At 32.7% G+C, this 17,075-nt stretch overlaps 1 protein-coding gene across 3 annotated transcripts in view; it reads right to left on the bottom strand.

The window, feature by feature from the left end:
* The window catches only part of LOC143047234 (uncharacterized), a 60,297-nt gene extending 46,148 nt beyond the window's left edge, over positions 1–14,149 (bottom strand). The window contains exons 1-5 of one of the 3 annotated variants that reach the window (XM_076220247.1): positions 13,816–14,149; positions 9,965–10,073; positions 5,599–5,716; positions 3,966–4,105; positions 1,859–1,930 (exon numbers count right to left, since the gene is read on the bottom strand). In XM_076220247.1, the coding sequence (XP_076076362.1) occupies positions 1,859–1,930; positions 3,966–4,105; positions 5,599–5,716; positions 9,965–10,073; positions 13,816–14,089 (713 nt within the window). In that variant the 5' untranslated portion in view covers positions 14,090–14,149. Of the gene's footprint in view, positions 1–1,858; positions 1,931–3,965; positions 4,106–5,598; positions 5,717–9,964; positions 10,074–13,815 lie in introns of those variants that run through there. The other 2 variants (XM_076220248.1, XM_076220246.1) reach the window with 2 other exon arrangements.
* Positions 14,150–17,075: the final 2,926 nt, after the last annotated feature.

The following is a 17,075-nucleotide window of genomic DNA, read 5'->3' as shown; positions in this document are numbered from 1 at the left end:
GAATGAATTTAGCTCTATCACCTCTTTAACTATACAGAAAATTAACGAAATCTTAATCAACACATCATGGGCTTCAAAAGGGTGTCTCAGATTGTCTCTATAGTATAGTAATTAGTGTAAACATCCTAACCACATAAAAGGAGATAATGTTTAATTAGGTGTAAAATTTGTTCTATTCATTCTATCTGAAATCTGAGACACCCTTTGTAGATAATGGCCATAGGAACAACATATAATAAAATCAACCCTCTAGGGATACCTATGCAGAAGCTAATTTCATTTGAAAGTGGAAATTTGGTAAAAAATATTTTAGACACAGTTAACATTATAATTGGTTACATAATTGTTGCATAAAACTAACATTGCATTAATTGGAAAGAGTAATCTGTTAGCTATCCAAAACTACCACTTTTATAAATTTTAAAGCATTATTTAGAAAGTTACAGCATTTTAAAACTTGGGAGTTGGAGTTATAAAATCTTTGTATTGTGCTACCTTAAACGCCACTTAAAGCACACTGGGCTACATCACGGCGGCCATTTATTTTCTTACGTAGAGGAAACTAGAGTATCCGGAAAGAATCACCGATCTTCGACATGTATACGTAGCTTGTCAACTAAGATCGAAGTCAAAAATACCTCGCCATGAATTGGATTTGCCTTGGAGGCCTTATGCGACTTCTGGCGCGGACAGAATTAAGGTTAAGGTAAGGAATTGGATTTGAACTCACAACCTCAGAATTGACAGGCTAATGGGGACTGTAGATTAACAAATTACACCTCCCAACCAACGATTCTCCATTATTTGTTTACTTCCTTCTTAAACTTCAAAGAATACCGAACAAATTCATTGGATAAACATGAACTAGTATCCCTATTATATTGATCATATTATATTGATAGCGGTAATTAATCTTTCTGTGCTGAAAAAGAAGTTTGCTTAAAGATATATTCATAAAGCTTAATTTTTCTCTGTTGATAGCAATCATTTATCTACTCTTTTAACGACATTGCAACATAATCCTACCGAACACGATTCTTCCTATTTCTTAAAACTGTCTATCAATAAATCTAAGGAAATCATTTCTGTTTTAGTCGTTACAAATTCATTTTAATAATAAAACGTACAATACAACATGTGCACAAAATGTACCCTGGTGCACTATCCCGATTTGAACTGACAAGTGTGTACCTTCCATATCAGTGGATTCGTTAATACATTTTCATGAATTTCTTTTTTTTTATGTTCATGTTTTAGGCAAATAGCTATTAGTTTCTGTTCAATATTATCTCATAAGTCATCCAGTCTAGGGTCGATTAACTTCTTTACATACAGTATAATATAGCATACACATTAGTCAACGTTAGTATCTCTAACTTTGACTGCCGTTTCGCAGTGAATTACACTATATTGGGACGCTGGACTAGTTGGAATCCTACTCTTGAACCTTATTTGATTAACACTTCTTCATCTTAACAACCACCACCACCGCCGCCGCCTCCTCCTCCTCCTCCTCCACCACCTCCACATCCCCCTCCACCACCGCCACCACCTCCTCCTCCACCACCTCCATGACTACTGTTTGAACCGCCATTAGAACTCGACGGACAAAATTTCGCACAAAAACAACATGAACAACATATCACAAAAATACCTAGAATTGGACAACATATTATCAATGCGGTTTCCCATGCCGCTAATGAATGTACACCATAAGAGCATTTCCCTTTATTTAAAGCTTTTCTGAAAAGAATATTGCATCAAAGTATGTATTATAATTTATAAAGACGTTGCATATATACAGCCAACAAAATGATCCATTGAAAGATTATCGATATTATAGATAATATATAGTTACGATACTGTTGTCAGGTCATTAAAGATGGAATATTTAGGAATTAATATTGATTCACTCATAGGGTCTTTGCATCTGAAAAAAACACATTTATTCTAAAACCAGTTGTTGTCATGATACGGGTTATGTTCTTCTCATATATGTTATGATGGTATGATACTTAACCCCTAACGGGAGGGATTGTACTTGATTTTCATATGATGAAGACATAATCTTTCAATGGCATGTCAGTAACTGCTAGTTAGTCCTTTGTTAATTTATGTATCATTGTTATTTCTTCTGTTACCTATTCTGACATCGGACACGGACTTCTTTTTAACTGAGTTTTACTGTGAGTGTTGCTGTGTGTTTGTTTATTCTCCATTGGCTTGAGGTATAGGGGAAGGATTGAGATCTCACAAAACATGTTTAACCCGCCGCATTTTTGTGCCTGTCCCAAGCAGGAGCCTCTGGCCTTTGTTCGTCTTGTATTTTTTTTTTTAATTTTAGTTCATTTATATGTTATGGAGTTTAGTGCGACGTCCATTTCCATTGAACTAGTACACATTTTTGTTTAAGGGACCAGCTGACGCCCGCCTCCGGGTGCAGGATTTACTCGCTGTCTTGAAGACCCATTGGTGGTCTTGGGCTGCTTTCTGCTCTTTGGTTGGGTTATTGTCTCTTTGATAAATTCTCCATTTTCATTCTAAAGTTTACTTATTTACTGGCTATGACGACAATAAACTTGCTGTTGTCCGAATAGTAAGTAAGTAAGTGTTTATTATACAGAAAAAAACTGGTATAAATTACGAGACTATGAATAGATATTCTCTTTGTACTGGTACTCTTAGAACTGTTCCAAATAAAATATTTGGAGTAACCCATCGTTTTTTAATTTGAAGCGCACGACGTTAAAACTCCGAGAGTTTGTAGTAATTTGGACAACCATTTCAAGTCATTCAGTGGTAGATAAAGAATCCAGTGGTGGGATGACAGAGGGGCAATCGAAATGTCTGCCTTAAACAGTAGGAGGAAAGTGGTCATAATCAGAAATGTACTGAAACACAGTGTTTGGCAATGATGAGGACTTTCTTATTTAATTACATATGCAGAGTGGACTTTAATTGTAACTTATCTATTAATAGTTAAAACATATTTATTATTTGTTTAATTCGGCTCCTATACCTCACATTTTGTTTTGTTCTGGCTTAGTTTGGCTCTGCCGATTTCACACTGGTAACCTCGAATTGATAGATGGATGGATGTGTTACGTCCGGTGCAAATTAAATTCATTTTAAGAAAGAGAACATGATCAAGCGAAATAGGAATATATAATCTGCTTTGTACTGAACCGACCGGCTGAGCCGGATGTTTTTACGTGCTTGTTTGCAAGGTTACAGTCCCCAGGAAGACTTGTCACCTTACCCGCCCAGTACCAGGCCACATTAAATATTCTGACTTCGAAATGACCAGTCTTAACTATTATTCCTTAATGTTGCATGTTAAGCAGAGAAACAGCAATTTTTAAGTCTTTAGTTGACTATACATTGTTTTGACTCAACTTCATATAAACCAAACTGGTGTTTTTCTTCTAATATTGTGTTTCCCACATTGTCGCCTCATATTTGCGGCTAAATCGCATTTCAACGTTCTTATAACATGTATATGTTAACGGCGTCTTCAGCCTGATTAAATACAATTCACATGTAGGCACAACATTTGGCAAACTATATTTGTTTATCTGATTTATTTGAACACATTTGTATTCTCAGTCATTCGATGGGTAATTTGTGAAAAATCTGTTATCGAAGATAGTAATCCTGTGTTCAGGTTCTTTGCAATTATCATTGACAAAACCGATAACAACAGGACATGGGATGTTAATTATAGCTCTGAAAGCTTACTCCCTTTGAAATATTTCTCCTTTAAATTATTCAACGAGACCATAGATTAAGAAATGTTGTTTTGTTACTTTTTTTCACATCTAGGTTCTTCTACAACACGTATTCAGTTGTGCGTTGTCTAATGGGAGCAACTTTGCTGAATGCATCTTGTCACGAAGGTATTAACCGGCGGTATTTCAAGATTAACGAATACAGTTCGAAAATACATAAAAGAAATAAATTCATACCTGTATTCCTGTACCATGAATTTCAATCCGCCTTCAAAGTCGTCAGATAAAAAATATACTTCTTTTGCTTTTTTGTATATGCCAGTTATGCACCTTTGATTTAAAACCTCGAAAGCAGCTTCACCAGCTGATGTATATATCTACAGAACAACATGAATCATCGTCATTTTATTATATTAAATTTGCTTGTAATCAAGTTCAATGAAGCAATATTTAATGATAGTTGAACATCTGTCTGAGACTTTGCTATGTTTGAAATAGGTAGAAGGTATCCCCTCTTGTTGTCATGGCGGTGTTTTACTTGCATTTTGAATATGTAAACATAGCCAATTTTTTTTATTATACATTTGCCCGTGGCGTCACTGTTTATCTTTTACATAAATGAACAAGATCGATAAAGATTCTAGAGGTAATAAAAAACAAAAACAAATAACAGTAATGAGTTTGATAAGATGCCAAAACCTTGCTTCTCTTATTGCCAGTAAAATGTTCAATAATAACTTTAGATACTCTTGAAACGTTTATTGTAACTTTTGAAATTGATGGCAGACGTCACCCATTCGAAAGAGCCGTTTCATATCATATTGTACGACGGGTGTAACATATAGAGAAGCATCCTAATTTGATTCTTAGGTTTGTTTTAAATTGGTGCATTCTGTTTTTTCGATAATGTTTTGTGGGGTTTTCTTTGTTGTTTTCTTTTTCAATGTTTGTGTTGTCTCCACCTATTAACGTATCGTTTATTCTTCGTTCGAGAAATATTGTTTTCAATTCAAACTATTGTTTTGAAAGTAACGCATAGCGTGTTATATATTGAATAGGAACTTCTGTATCTTCCGGACATCAACCCCGGTTGTTGATAAGTATAAAACTTGGGAAATGGATTATTGCCAATGAGCCAAATATCCACAAGAGTTCAAATGAAGTCGATGTAAGCAATTATAGGCTATCGCACAGCCTTCAGCAGCGAGATAAACCAATACCGTGTAAGGTTCGTTTTGCCCAATCCCAAGGTTTCTGTGTAGTATTTTTCCTTGTTGTTGCTTGTCTTTTCGTCGTTATTGCTTTTGGCCATAGTGTTGCCGGTTTTAAAACAATTACGATAATCTTTTCATATTTTATTTTGTTCTTCCTATTTCTGTCTATTTACATAAAAAAATGTTTTTTTTCTGTATTGTCCAAACAAAATGTACGCATTTATCAACACCTACAGCATGACAACAAGCTCAGTGACCTATACTTTTTTGAGAAAAAAAACCCCCCAAGATTTAAACTATTTGTTAACAAGAGACGACCAAGTGTATCATTGCTTGTTTTAACCCCAATAGTACCTTAAATAAGGTCGCTACTTATCCCCATAATTATTTTACTGTTCATAGCCTTTCATAGTTTACAATATGGTATTTGTTTTAACATCTTTGAAGGCCATGCAGTGACTAGTAGTTGTTTGCAATCTCGTTTTTTTCCCGTTAGTCGATTGCTGTCTCAGTGACATTCGTAACAATTCTGTTTCTTTTTATAGATGATAGATATATACATCATCCAGTTAACTATGATAAAAATCCTCCTTTTACGTATGTTTATATCAAATTGGTGACTCGATAAAAACAAGGATGAACATTTTTTTAATTACCTGCCTATCGTATCGAGAAAGAAATATTACAATATTATTTCCACAAGATCCTGTCTCAAAGTTCCACTCATATTTCCTTAAATTTCTTGCAAAAGTCTTTGCTTGACTTGTTACGAAACTAAAACAAAATATAAATTTATAATTAGTGAAACAATTTTCATTTACTAAAAACTTCTGTAGAGTTACATACAAAATAGTTTCAAACAGTGCAGTTGTTGTTTTTATATATACAATAACGAGAACGTGCATTTTTGAATTTGAAATGCGCACAAAGTGTAAATAAACAAAACTCTATTTTTAAGACGCAAAAAGTAGTGGTCCTTTAAATCTGTTCATAGTTTTTTGTTCCGGTTGATTTTCAATAAAAAGTTATAGCATTTTAAAACCCTTTGACAATAAACAAACAATGAACTGTAGAAGTATACGAAACAGTAAGTATACAGAATAGTTGATATTTTTTCTACAATTACGGGTACATTTGATTTGTGTACGTGTTATTTACATGTTCAAAAAGTAAATAACATGACTGTATTTTATGACGCAAAAGGTATTTATCCTTTTAATCTATTTATAGTTATTATCCATCCGGGTGCGTTTTACAATGTAAACCATATGTTCCAAATAAATGTCCTAAAATGGAACATCTCTACCAGGATTGCGTACATTTTGGTAAAGAGACGAATCCTATTTTTTATTTGTTTTTATTATTTTGCCCTATATATAAATATATATCTTATGATTGTAGGAAAAAATTGAAAACATGCATAACCAACGGAAACAACAATAAGACTAGAGGCTCTCAAAAGCCTGTGTCGCTCACCTGTATCTACTGTTGTTTTGGAAATCATGTAAAATAAGGTTAAAATCATAATTAATAGTATAAGATACTCTAATAATGATTGGTTTAATTAAGCCCAGCTGTTAAATTAAAAGCAGGTCATCCCATTGTCTTACAATAGTTAAAAAAGACCCCTTTTCATTATTTTAATAAGTTTTCAAGTTGTCACCATTTGAATTATTTTTTTTACAATTTAAATTAGCCATGGCGTCCATGTTGGTTGGATGACAGGGTCATCGGACACATTTTTCAATCAAGATACCTTATTGAAAATTGTGGCTAAGTTTAATTCTATTTGGCCCAGTAGATTACATTGTAAGTGGAGAAGAATTTTGTAAGAGATAACAAAAATTTACGAAAAATTGACTATAAAGGACAATAACTCCTTAAAAAGTCAATTGACAATTTTTGTCATATTGACTTATTTGTAGATCTTACTTTGCTGGAAATTTTTGCTGTTTATAGGTTATCTTTATCTATAATGATATCCAATATAAGAACCAAACACTGCAAAATTTCCCTAAAATTACCAGCTCAGAGGCAGTAATCCAAAAACGATTTGTCTGATTCGTCTGAAAACTTCAGTGCAAATATATCTCAACCTGATAAACATTTATACATCATGTCAGATTTGTAATAAATGCTTTAGTTTCAGAAATATAAGCCCATAACTGCATTTTACCCCTATGTTCTTTTTTAGCCATGTCGGCCATGTTGGTTGGCAGTTGGACACATTTTAAAACTATATACCCTAAGGATGAATATTGCCAAGTTTGGTTAAATTTGTCTTATTTGTTTCAAAAGAGAAGATTTTTGTAAAAGATTACAAAAAATTATGAAAAATGGTTAAACATTGACTATAAAGGGCAATAACGATACAATTTTGATCCCATATTGAAAATTTGCTGACAATTTGCATACAGGCTATGTTTTGCCTGATTAAATCAAATATGTTATAAAAAATATTCCTTCATGTGCTACTTTTTGAGTAAAATGAGGTCGAAATTTTATATTTTTGCTCAAAACACAAGCTGTTGCTAGATTATTTGTAAATTCTGTTTTATATAAATGTCCTTTTGTGCTTTTATTTTTTCAAATAACTCATATTTATCAAATGTTCATGAATGTAAAACAAACATAATTCATATTTATCAAATAAAAAAAAAAAAAAATGCACTATTTACGTTTTCATGAAAATTGGCACACATAATGTTCTTACGTAATCAAACCAAATGGCATTTTAAAAAAGAGAAATCTCGTTTTCAAGTTAAATAACGTTGAATGATAAAAATCAGTCGAAAAATGAATCTTTTCCCGACGTCGCGAAAATAACAATTTACGTTAGCAACGTCATTACCTCCCCTGTAACTGTATCGTATGCCCTTAAGGGGTCAATTGACAATTTTAGTCATGTTGACTTATTTGTAGATCTTACTTTGCTGGCCATTATTGCTGTTTATAGTTTATTTCTATCTATAATAATATTCAAGATAATAACCAAAAACAGCAAAATTTCCTTAAAATTACCAATTTAGGGACAGCAACCCAACAACGGGTTGTCTGATTCGTGTGAAAATTTCAGGGCGGATATATCTCAACCTGATAAACATTGTCAAATTTGCTCTAAATGCTTTAGTTTCGAGATATAAACCAAAAACTGCATATTTCTGTTCTATTTTTAGCCATGTCGGCCATCTTGGTTGGCGAGCGGAATCATAGGAAACATTTTTAAACTAGATACCTTAAGATTGTGGCCAAGTTTGGTTAAATTTGGCCCAGTAGTTTCAGAGGAAAAGATTTTTGTAAAAGTTAACAACGACGAACGACGACGGACGACGGACGCCAAGTGATGAGAAAAGCTCACTAAAAAAAAGAAGTTTCTCTTACACAGAATAAACACTTAAGTTAGGTTACTCATCCCTTTTTTACTAAGTGGTATGCATAAAAAAAATCTTAAACTAAGTATTGCCTAAGTAAAAAGTAAAAGCACAAAAATACTGAACTATTGCTAAATATTAACGACCATTGTAACACAAAAATCATAAAAGGGATAAATCATTAAAAAAACCTCAAATCGACTTCAATGCAAACCTTATTTTTGATTTAAAACTATATAGATATCAGAAGATGTGGTATGAGTGCCAATAAGACTTTCTCCATCCAGGTCACAATTTGTAAAAGTAAACCATTATAGGTCAAAGTACGGCCTTCAACACGGAGCCTTGGCTCACACCGAACAGCGCGAAACGAGAAACACTTATGAACCACACCAACAAACGACAACCACTGAACATCAAGTTCCTGACTTAGGACAGGTGCAAACAAATGTAGCGGGTTTAAACGCTTTAATAGGCACCTGGTTTATTTTTAGAAATCAGAAACTTTCATATATCATTCAGTAAAGTACAAATAAAGCCCCATCTTTTTCAACAATCAAAACATAAGGTCAGGCGGCATTTTTGTGCTATTCACATGGCCTTGTTTACACACATCTTAGATTAACAATAAATTCCTAAATTGACTCCCATTACTGTTCAACTCTGTAGTAAAATAATTAAGGGAATTCAGCATTCACATCTTAATTTTCTCAACCCTAGTTTTGATCCATCTTATAACAAATATTTAATACAAACTTGCTATAAAAATAAGAAGATGTGGTACATGTATGATTGCCAATGAGACAACTCTCCACATAAATGCGTTTATTTATCTGTCCAATATTGTTTCGCCTCTTGTAAAGCTGAAATATCAGCCACATATTTGTTTGGTATATTTTTCTAACTTTAAGGAATCCTGTTAAATTTAAGTTTATCAAAAATATATGACTAGTGTGGTAAAAAAGTCTTTATAAAATGAATCTAAAATTTTAAGGGTAAAATGGTTGATTATCTTTACACTGTTGAGGGAATAAGAAGTTTTTGACTAGTATTTGTTTTTCTTCAGTTTTTAAATAGACAGTATTTAGCAGTTTTATAATAAAAGAGCCATTGTCAAGCTTAGTTATAATTGTCTCAGTAGTTCAGAAGAAAATATTTGTGGAAATGTTAACGGGCGACAGACAACGACGAAGGATAGACGACGTATGCTAAGTAAGGAGAAAATCAAACAAGACCATCTGGGCGAGGTGATTTTATTGGGAGATAGGTTTTGATTGCCAACTTACAAGCACAGACCACAACACTCGGCGTTCCAAACCTCATGTCATATTTTGGCCTTCACCAATGAGAAGCACATTTTACGCAAGTTTTCTTCAGACAGTACAGCAAGCGTTTGAAATGTGCAATGGAGGAAACAGATATTGAATATAACTAAAGTAACAATTACCAGATTAAGCTTTGCACATAGATAATGCAAACTATCAACCTCTCGACACAATTAGGATATTGGTAAGAGTTAGTATTGAATAACCACGTACGAAGAAAAACATATCTCTATAAAACATTATTAAAGATATTCTAATTAGACCCTGATTTTGTACATATCATAAAGAATGAATAGATAAAAACAAAAACAACCAGAACACATTACCCATATTTCATTCTGTTCACTACGGCTAATGAAATTCTGTATCTGTCCACATTTCTGCAAATAGATTTAGGTGGTTTAACATCAACAAGCATTTCATCAATTTCATCAGCTGAAATGAACAAAACAAAAATAACATTGCAATAATATATCTATTATACATATTTGGATACCTAGATATTTTATGTTTAATTTGAATTCTTTTACACGTTTATCTTAAACGTTTAAGGGTTAAGCATACGTTGATCGCAGTGCATATAAATTAAGGAATAATTTCAAATTAAAACATATTAAACACTCTATTCTTTAATTTTGTTCGTATAAAAATGCAAAGAAAATAAAAAGAAAATGCAGTTTTAGAAATTGTTTAACCAATGCATTTTTTTTATGACATGTTGAAATATGAAAATATTGAAGTATCTCCATTTTATATATCGTCTATTCTGAGCATGACTTCAACTGAAGTTTTTTTGAAACTGTTGTTATATATGTAACAAAGAAACAAACAGAAGATGACCTGACAGTAGATTTTCATTTCATTTTTATACGTTTTTGAGTTAAAATAAATCCCCATTGTGCAACAAAGCATGTGCAAAACCACAAAAAAGTGACTGGGACATGCGATAAGTACGTACATTAAACGTTTAATAATACGCGGACTTATCATCATGATCATACGAACAAAAAGTTAAAAAAAAACTAAAATTAAAAACTCCACGAAAAATTCAAAACGGAAAGTCCCTTAACAATTGGCAAAATCAAAAAAAGCTCAAACACATCAAACGAATGGAAAACAACTGTCATATTCCTGACTGGGTACAGGCATTTTCTTATGTAGAAAATAGTGGATTACACCTGGTTCTAAAACTAGCTAAACCTCTCACTTGTATGGCAGTCGCATACAATTCCATTATATTGACAACAATGTGAGAACATAACAAACAGACATAATAGGTAAAAATGTCAAAAATAGGGGTACAACAGTCAACATTATTGTGTTATAATCTCAATCACTATAAAACAAACAAATATGTCAACAAAGAAAACAAAAGGGCATATAGAAAAAGCACATACACAACATTAAAACACAAAAATACAAAAAAATAACATCAGCACAACAACACAATGGCGGGATGTACAAGTACCGAGCCACGTTTAAACGATATTACCAAAAATGGACCAAACAGTAAACTTTAGTAATTTACAAAGACAAATAAAAGAACACTATAACACGTAATCAATATGATAAAAAAAACGTCAGTACCTATCATCTATACATCAAGACCATCATGTATTATGTGCGAAGTTGATACGGAATATTTATCAACAAGGTCTTGGTATCTTCCGATGAACGTTTTTCTTTTTAAAAGGACGAGACGTTCTTTTACATAACCCTGGTCCACCAACTTTTTGCTCAGACACTGGTGACGGTTTACAAAGTCTGAGTAGCAGCTGCAAACTCTTGAATACCAAATGAGTTGGGAAATGTATATCCCATATGCAAGTGAAGTTGGTATATTGCTATACTAAGGTGAGGAAAATTGAAATCGTCTCGTTTTAACCGTACTGGACTGTATACATATTATGCACACATGAGGGCTACAATCTTCTTATAAATTATTCACAATACCGAACAGTATATTGTTGAATAGTTTGAAAATTTTACTTTTATTAAAATGTCAAAAAACATTATACGTGACATTTGATTGCTGATTACTCAAATAACTTGAGTTACAATGTAATTACTGCGTGTTCATCACACCAAAAATGCATTAATGTCATTTGCATATATCATAGTATAAGTAGGAAGGAACTAATTTATTTAGTCAAGATAGTGTCTTATATTTTCCATTAGCACCTTACTCAGCACGTTTTCAATCAGAAAGATTTTTACACTTGAATATTATACGTATTTCGTTCTTATGTCTCATTTTCTCAATTTGAAGTTCAACAGTTTTACACCCCCCCCCCCCTTCCCCCTATTTCTTTACCAGCATTTTATATCCGTAACCAAGTTGTCATAAGATTTTTAGATGAGTATGTTGAGATTTTATTTACTTGCAAATATATATGTTTAGCTTTACAAACAATATTATCGACAATGTTCCATACATTGCCTTTTCAAGTATCGAAATGATCTACACTTTGCGTTTTTGTTTACAATAGATATCAGGCATAAGCTACATTTTGATAAATGGTCACATTCAAATAGATGTATTCAATATATAACAATGATGTGTACATACATATTCATATAGTGCTACAGAAATAGTTCGGACAAATGTTCCTGAAACTTAAAATATGTAGTAACAAAGTTCAGATTGAAGAGAATCTCCTTGATATTCTTAGTGTTCATACCAGGCCGAAATAGAGTTGGTGATGAAAACAGATTTATTTGACAAAACAATGACATAATGCAATGACAATGTTTATAAACATATTACTGATTTATTTTATATTCCCATATAGATTCAAGTATCGAATTTATGAGAGAGAGACACACAGTGTTCATTTGTTATTTGCATGGTGGCAAATATTACAGACGGTTCGTTTTATACATATTGATTCGTGATTTATTCGTGTTGGTATTTAGACACACTTAGATTTAATTAAATGTACTTTAAAGATATTTTGAGAGAGAAAATTTTAGACGACAAAGGTTCGTAATAGCGCGCTTGTAAATAATGTAAATAAAATTTGCTCTTTTTAATTTTTCTAGATCTTTCTAGTGTGCATTTTGAAATATCGTTCATAATTTACACATGCTGATACGGGAGTATCAGATAAAGAGCGACGGAGTAATATGACCCCACAATTGTTCATTCAAAGTTCACGTTTAGGATTTTGTATATTTTTATAATATTTGCTTTTTATTAATTATTCTGAGTCTTCATTGCGTTTCTAATAATTTATTAGTTTATTGTATGTTACGCTATTCAAAAGTTACTTGTATTTTACACTTAACTATAATCCTTTCATTCAGATTAACTATCAAAGATTTATATCCGTCTTTAAGATAAAAGGTTCTGTAACAAAAAACATAGATAATTCGACACTAAGTGATAACTGCCGAAAGCCATTCTTGACAAACTTATACTTATATGGTTGTAATCCGTAATTCCCGCTTTCGGCAAATCACGAATTAATATTATTTAATAAAAAGATATTTGATTGGTTCATTTTCCGTATGTCAATCAGTCTTTTGAATTTGTATTTTATATTTGTTTTTTATGTTGTTATTCAGTGATGTTTTAATATTTGAAATATATGGATGTGAAATAAATATGTAAACTTTCCAGCGACTTGGAATTTATCTCATCTACCGCTAGTTTCCCCCAGAAACTAATTAATATGACAGAGGTGACTAACAACCTGGTCATACTTATATAGGATTTCCCTTTTTTGAATTATCTTGGAGTTCGGTTGTTTAAATATTATTTTTCATGTTTAATTTAACATTTTGTCCCGCGTACAATGCTGACGAGATAACAGGTCCGACCGATAAGGTCGTACATTGAACATGACGTCAATATGCGAACTTACAAATAACCTACAAATTGTGCACAGATGACGGTGCCAATCTTCTAGTGGCTGAGTTAAGTGTCCACTATAATGTTGAATTGTTTCGTAGTTTGTGATGATATTTAAAAAAAAAAAAGTGTTAGACTTATTAAATATGACCACGTACACATATTTTATTCAACGTTGATCGGGTAGGCAACCTCATGAACCAATTTTTGATTCGTATTTTCCTCTCTTTTTTAATGGATCATTTAAAATTATATAATTTATGGAAATATTTTCAAAATATTTCGTCTTCTCTATGCATAGATCCGTCATATCATAATAATTACCTGCTGTGCTGTTTAATATTTGACAAGGGTCACAAATCCAAGTAAATTTACAATGCCGTCCACACTGTCCATGGTCACTTTCAGTCGATGGATTTGGCATTGTCCTTGCATCATATCCAACAAGACACTTCGGAGAAGCACATGTTAAACAATTAGTTTGTTGAACAAGAAGAACATAAATCAGTAAAGGAAAAATATTGTCAAATCCATACCAAGTTTTTTTCTTATTACAAATACCTCGAGTATTTATGTCATTTCGTTTAAATAAATTCATTTTAACACTTTTAACAACTTCTGTTGAGTTATATACAAAATAATTTCAAACAGTGTAGTTGTTGTTAATATATATATATATACACTTACGAGTACGTGAATTTTTTAATTTTGAATACGCACAAAGTGTAAATAAACAAAATTTAATTTTCAAGACGCATAATGTACTCGTCCTTTAAATCTGTTTATATTTTTTTTTGTTCCGGGTGATTTTCAATAAATAGTTATATCATTTTCAGCCCTTTGACAATAAACAAACAATGAACTGTAGAAAGTATACAAAACAGTACATAATAGTTTATGTTTCATTTCTACAATTACGGGTACATTTGATTTGTGTACGTGTTATTTACATGTTCAAAAAGCAATTAAAATAACTGTATTTGATGACGCAAAAGGTATTTATCCTTTAAATCTATTTATAGTTAAATGTATAATCGTTCTGGGTGTGTTTTACATTGTGAACCATATGTTCTAAATACATGTGTGGTTAAATGGAACATCTCTACCAGGATTTCGAAACATATTTTTTGTTGGTTTTCATTTTTATTTTGCCCTCATAAATATATCTTATAATTGCAAAAAAAAAAAAAATATACATAAAAAGCATAAGCAAAAAAAGAAAGAAAAAAGAAATTTCTCTTGCACATAATATGGTTCTCAATTTAAGACGTGTGTATTAATCAGGTTCCTTTCAGCTATTATTTGTGTACGAGTCAAATTAAATATTATTATTGATCGAAGCAATCTTTAGTGTTCCTTGCTGTTTTCGTCGTTTTTAATTTTATGCTGTGGGTTGTCAGTTTCTCTGACTTTTTGAATAACTTTTTGTTCTCCTCCTCCTTTTTATCCACTTGACCTTAAGGGTCAAGTCAGCTTTTCTCATCACTTGGCGTCCGTCGTCCGTCGTCGTCGTCGTTAACATTAACAAAAATATTCTCCTCTCAAACCAATGGGCCAAACTTGGCCTAAATCATCGTTAGGGTATCTAGTTAAAAAAAAAGTATCCGATGAATTCGCCCACCAATCAAGATGTCCACCATGGCTAAAAATAGAACATAGGGGTAAAATGCAGTGTTTGGCTTATATCTCTGAAACTAAATCATTTAGAGCAAATATGACACGGGGGTATAAATGTTCATCAGGTCAAAATCTATCTGCTCTGGAATTTTCAGACGAATCAGACAACCTGTTGTTGGGGTGCTGTCCCTAAATTGTTAATTTATGGAAATTTTGCAGTTTTGGTTATTATCTTGAATATTATAATAGATAGAGATAAACTGTAAACAGCAAAAATTTTCAGAAAAGAAAGATCTACGCATAAGTCAAACATGACCAGTTGTCAGTTGACCCCTTCAGGAGTTATTGCCCTTTAAAGTCTAATTTAACAAGTTTTCGTAAATTTTTGTAATCTTTTACAAAATCGTCTCTTCTAAAATTACTAGGCCAAGTTAAACCAAACGTGGCCTAAATTATCGAAATACAACTTTAAAATTTTGATGGACTCAGTCGAGGATTATGCCAGGCAATGGGCTAAACGTGAAAAGGAAGACGTAGCCACTCTATCCGAATGGATTAAGGCAGTGAGGTCGTTAATACAAATCAGAATAAAGAAACTGAATGGGTCCATCAATGCCCATGCTACATCAATCTTTAAAGACCCAAATGTTGCTAAACACTTATCCGACCTTCATGATAAATATGTTGTTTTCCCCGCAGACAAAGCCCCAAATAACATCGTTTTTGTCTGTAAAAGTCACTACATTAATTGCTTGATAAACGAATTAGGTATAGACAATTCACTTGGAAACTCAACATATACCCTCACGACACTTACCAAAGAGGAAATCCTGGATAATCATAGGTCTGTTCTTTGTTCCTTTGGTATTTCAACCAAAGATGAAGAACTGGATCTTCCATCACTGTATTGGATACCTAAACTACATAAGTGTCCTTACAAACAACGGTATATTGCTGGGTCTTCCAAGTGCTCCACGAAACCTCTTTCTAAATTATTAACATCTATTTTATCAGCAATCAAAGACGGGCTTCAAAGTTATTGTGAAACTGCCTATTCTAGAGGTGGCGTGAATCAGATGTGGATACTTAAAAATTCCATAGATCTTTTAGAGTACATACAATCTAACTCTCTTTCATCTTGTAACAGTATTAAAACATTTGACTTTTCTACTCTTTACACAAGTATTCCACATTCCAAACTAAAAGACAAATTGAAAGAGTTGGTATTACTTTACTTCATAAAAAATAATGTCCAACGTAGATACAAGTATCTTGTCTTAGGGAGGGATAAATCATACTTTGTAAAGAATCAGTCTGATTCAAACAAAAAATTCTCTGAAACCGATATTATCAAGAGGCTTGATTTCTTGATTGACAACATATTTGTAACGTTCGGAGGACGTGTTTTTCAACAGACTGTCGGCATCCCAATGGGAACAAACTGTGCCCCTCTACTTGCCGACTTGTTTCTTTGTTATTATGAGGCCGACTTCATGCAGGAACTTCTTAGGAAGAAAGATAAGAAGTTAGCAATATCCTTTAACCCTACTTTCCGCTATATAGATGACGTTCTTTCAGTAAACAATTCAAAATTTGGTGACTAACTGGAACGCATCTATCCTATCGAATGGAGATAAAGGTTACTACAGATACAGTTAAGTCGGCTTCATATCTTAACTTACATCTAGAAATTGACAATGAGGGTCGGTTGAAAACAAAACTTTACGACAAAAGAGATGATTTCAGCTTTCCAATTGTGAACTTTCCATTTCTAAGTAGCAACATTCCAGCAGCACCTGCATACGGGGTATATATCTCCCAATTGAAACGATATTCCCGTGCTTGCATTTCCTATCATGATTTTCTTGATAGAGGGTTACTGCTCAGAAGGAAGCTATTGAACCAAGAGTTCCAAATGGTGAAGTTGAAATCATCCCTTCGTAAATTTTACGGACGCCATCACGAGT

The sequence above is a fragment of the Mytilus galloprovincialis genome, chromosome 10, assembly GCF_965363235.1.
Source record: "Mytilus galloprovincialis chromosome 10, xbMytGall1.hap1.1, whole genome shotgun sequence".
Classification (NCBI taxonomy): Eukaryota; Metazoa; Mollusca; class Bivalvia; order Mytilida; family Mytilidae; genus Mytilus; species Mytilus galloprovincialis.
Note: the sequence above shows the minus strand (reverse complement) of the source record. Positions and strands in the feature narration are given on the sequence as shown.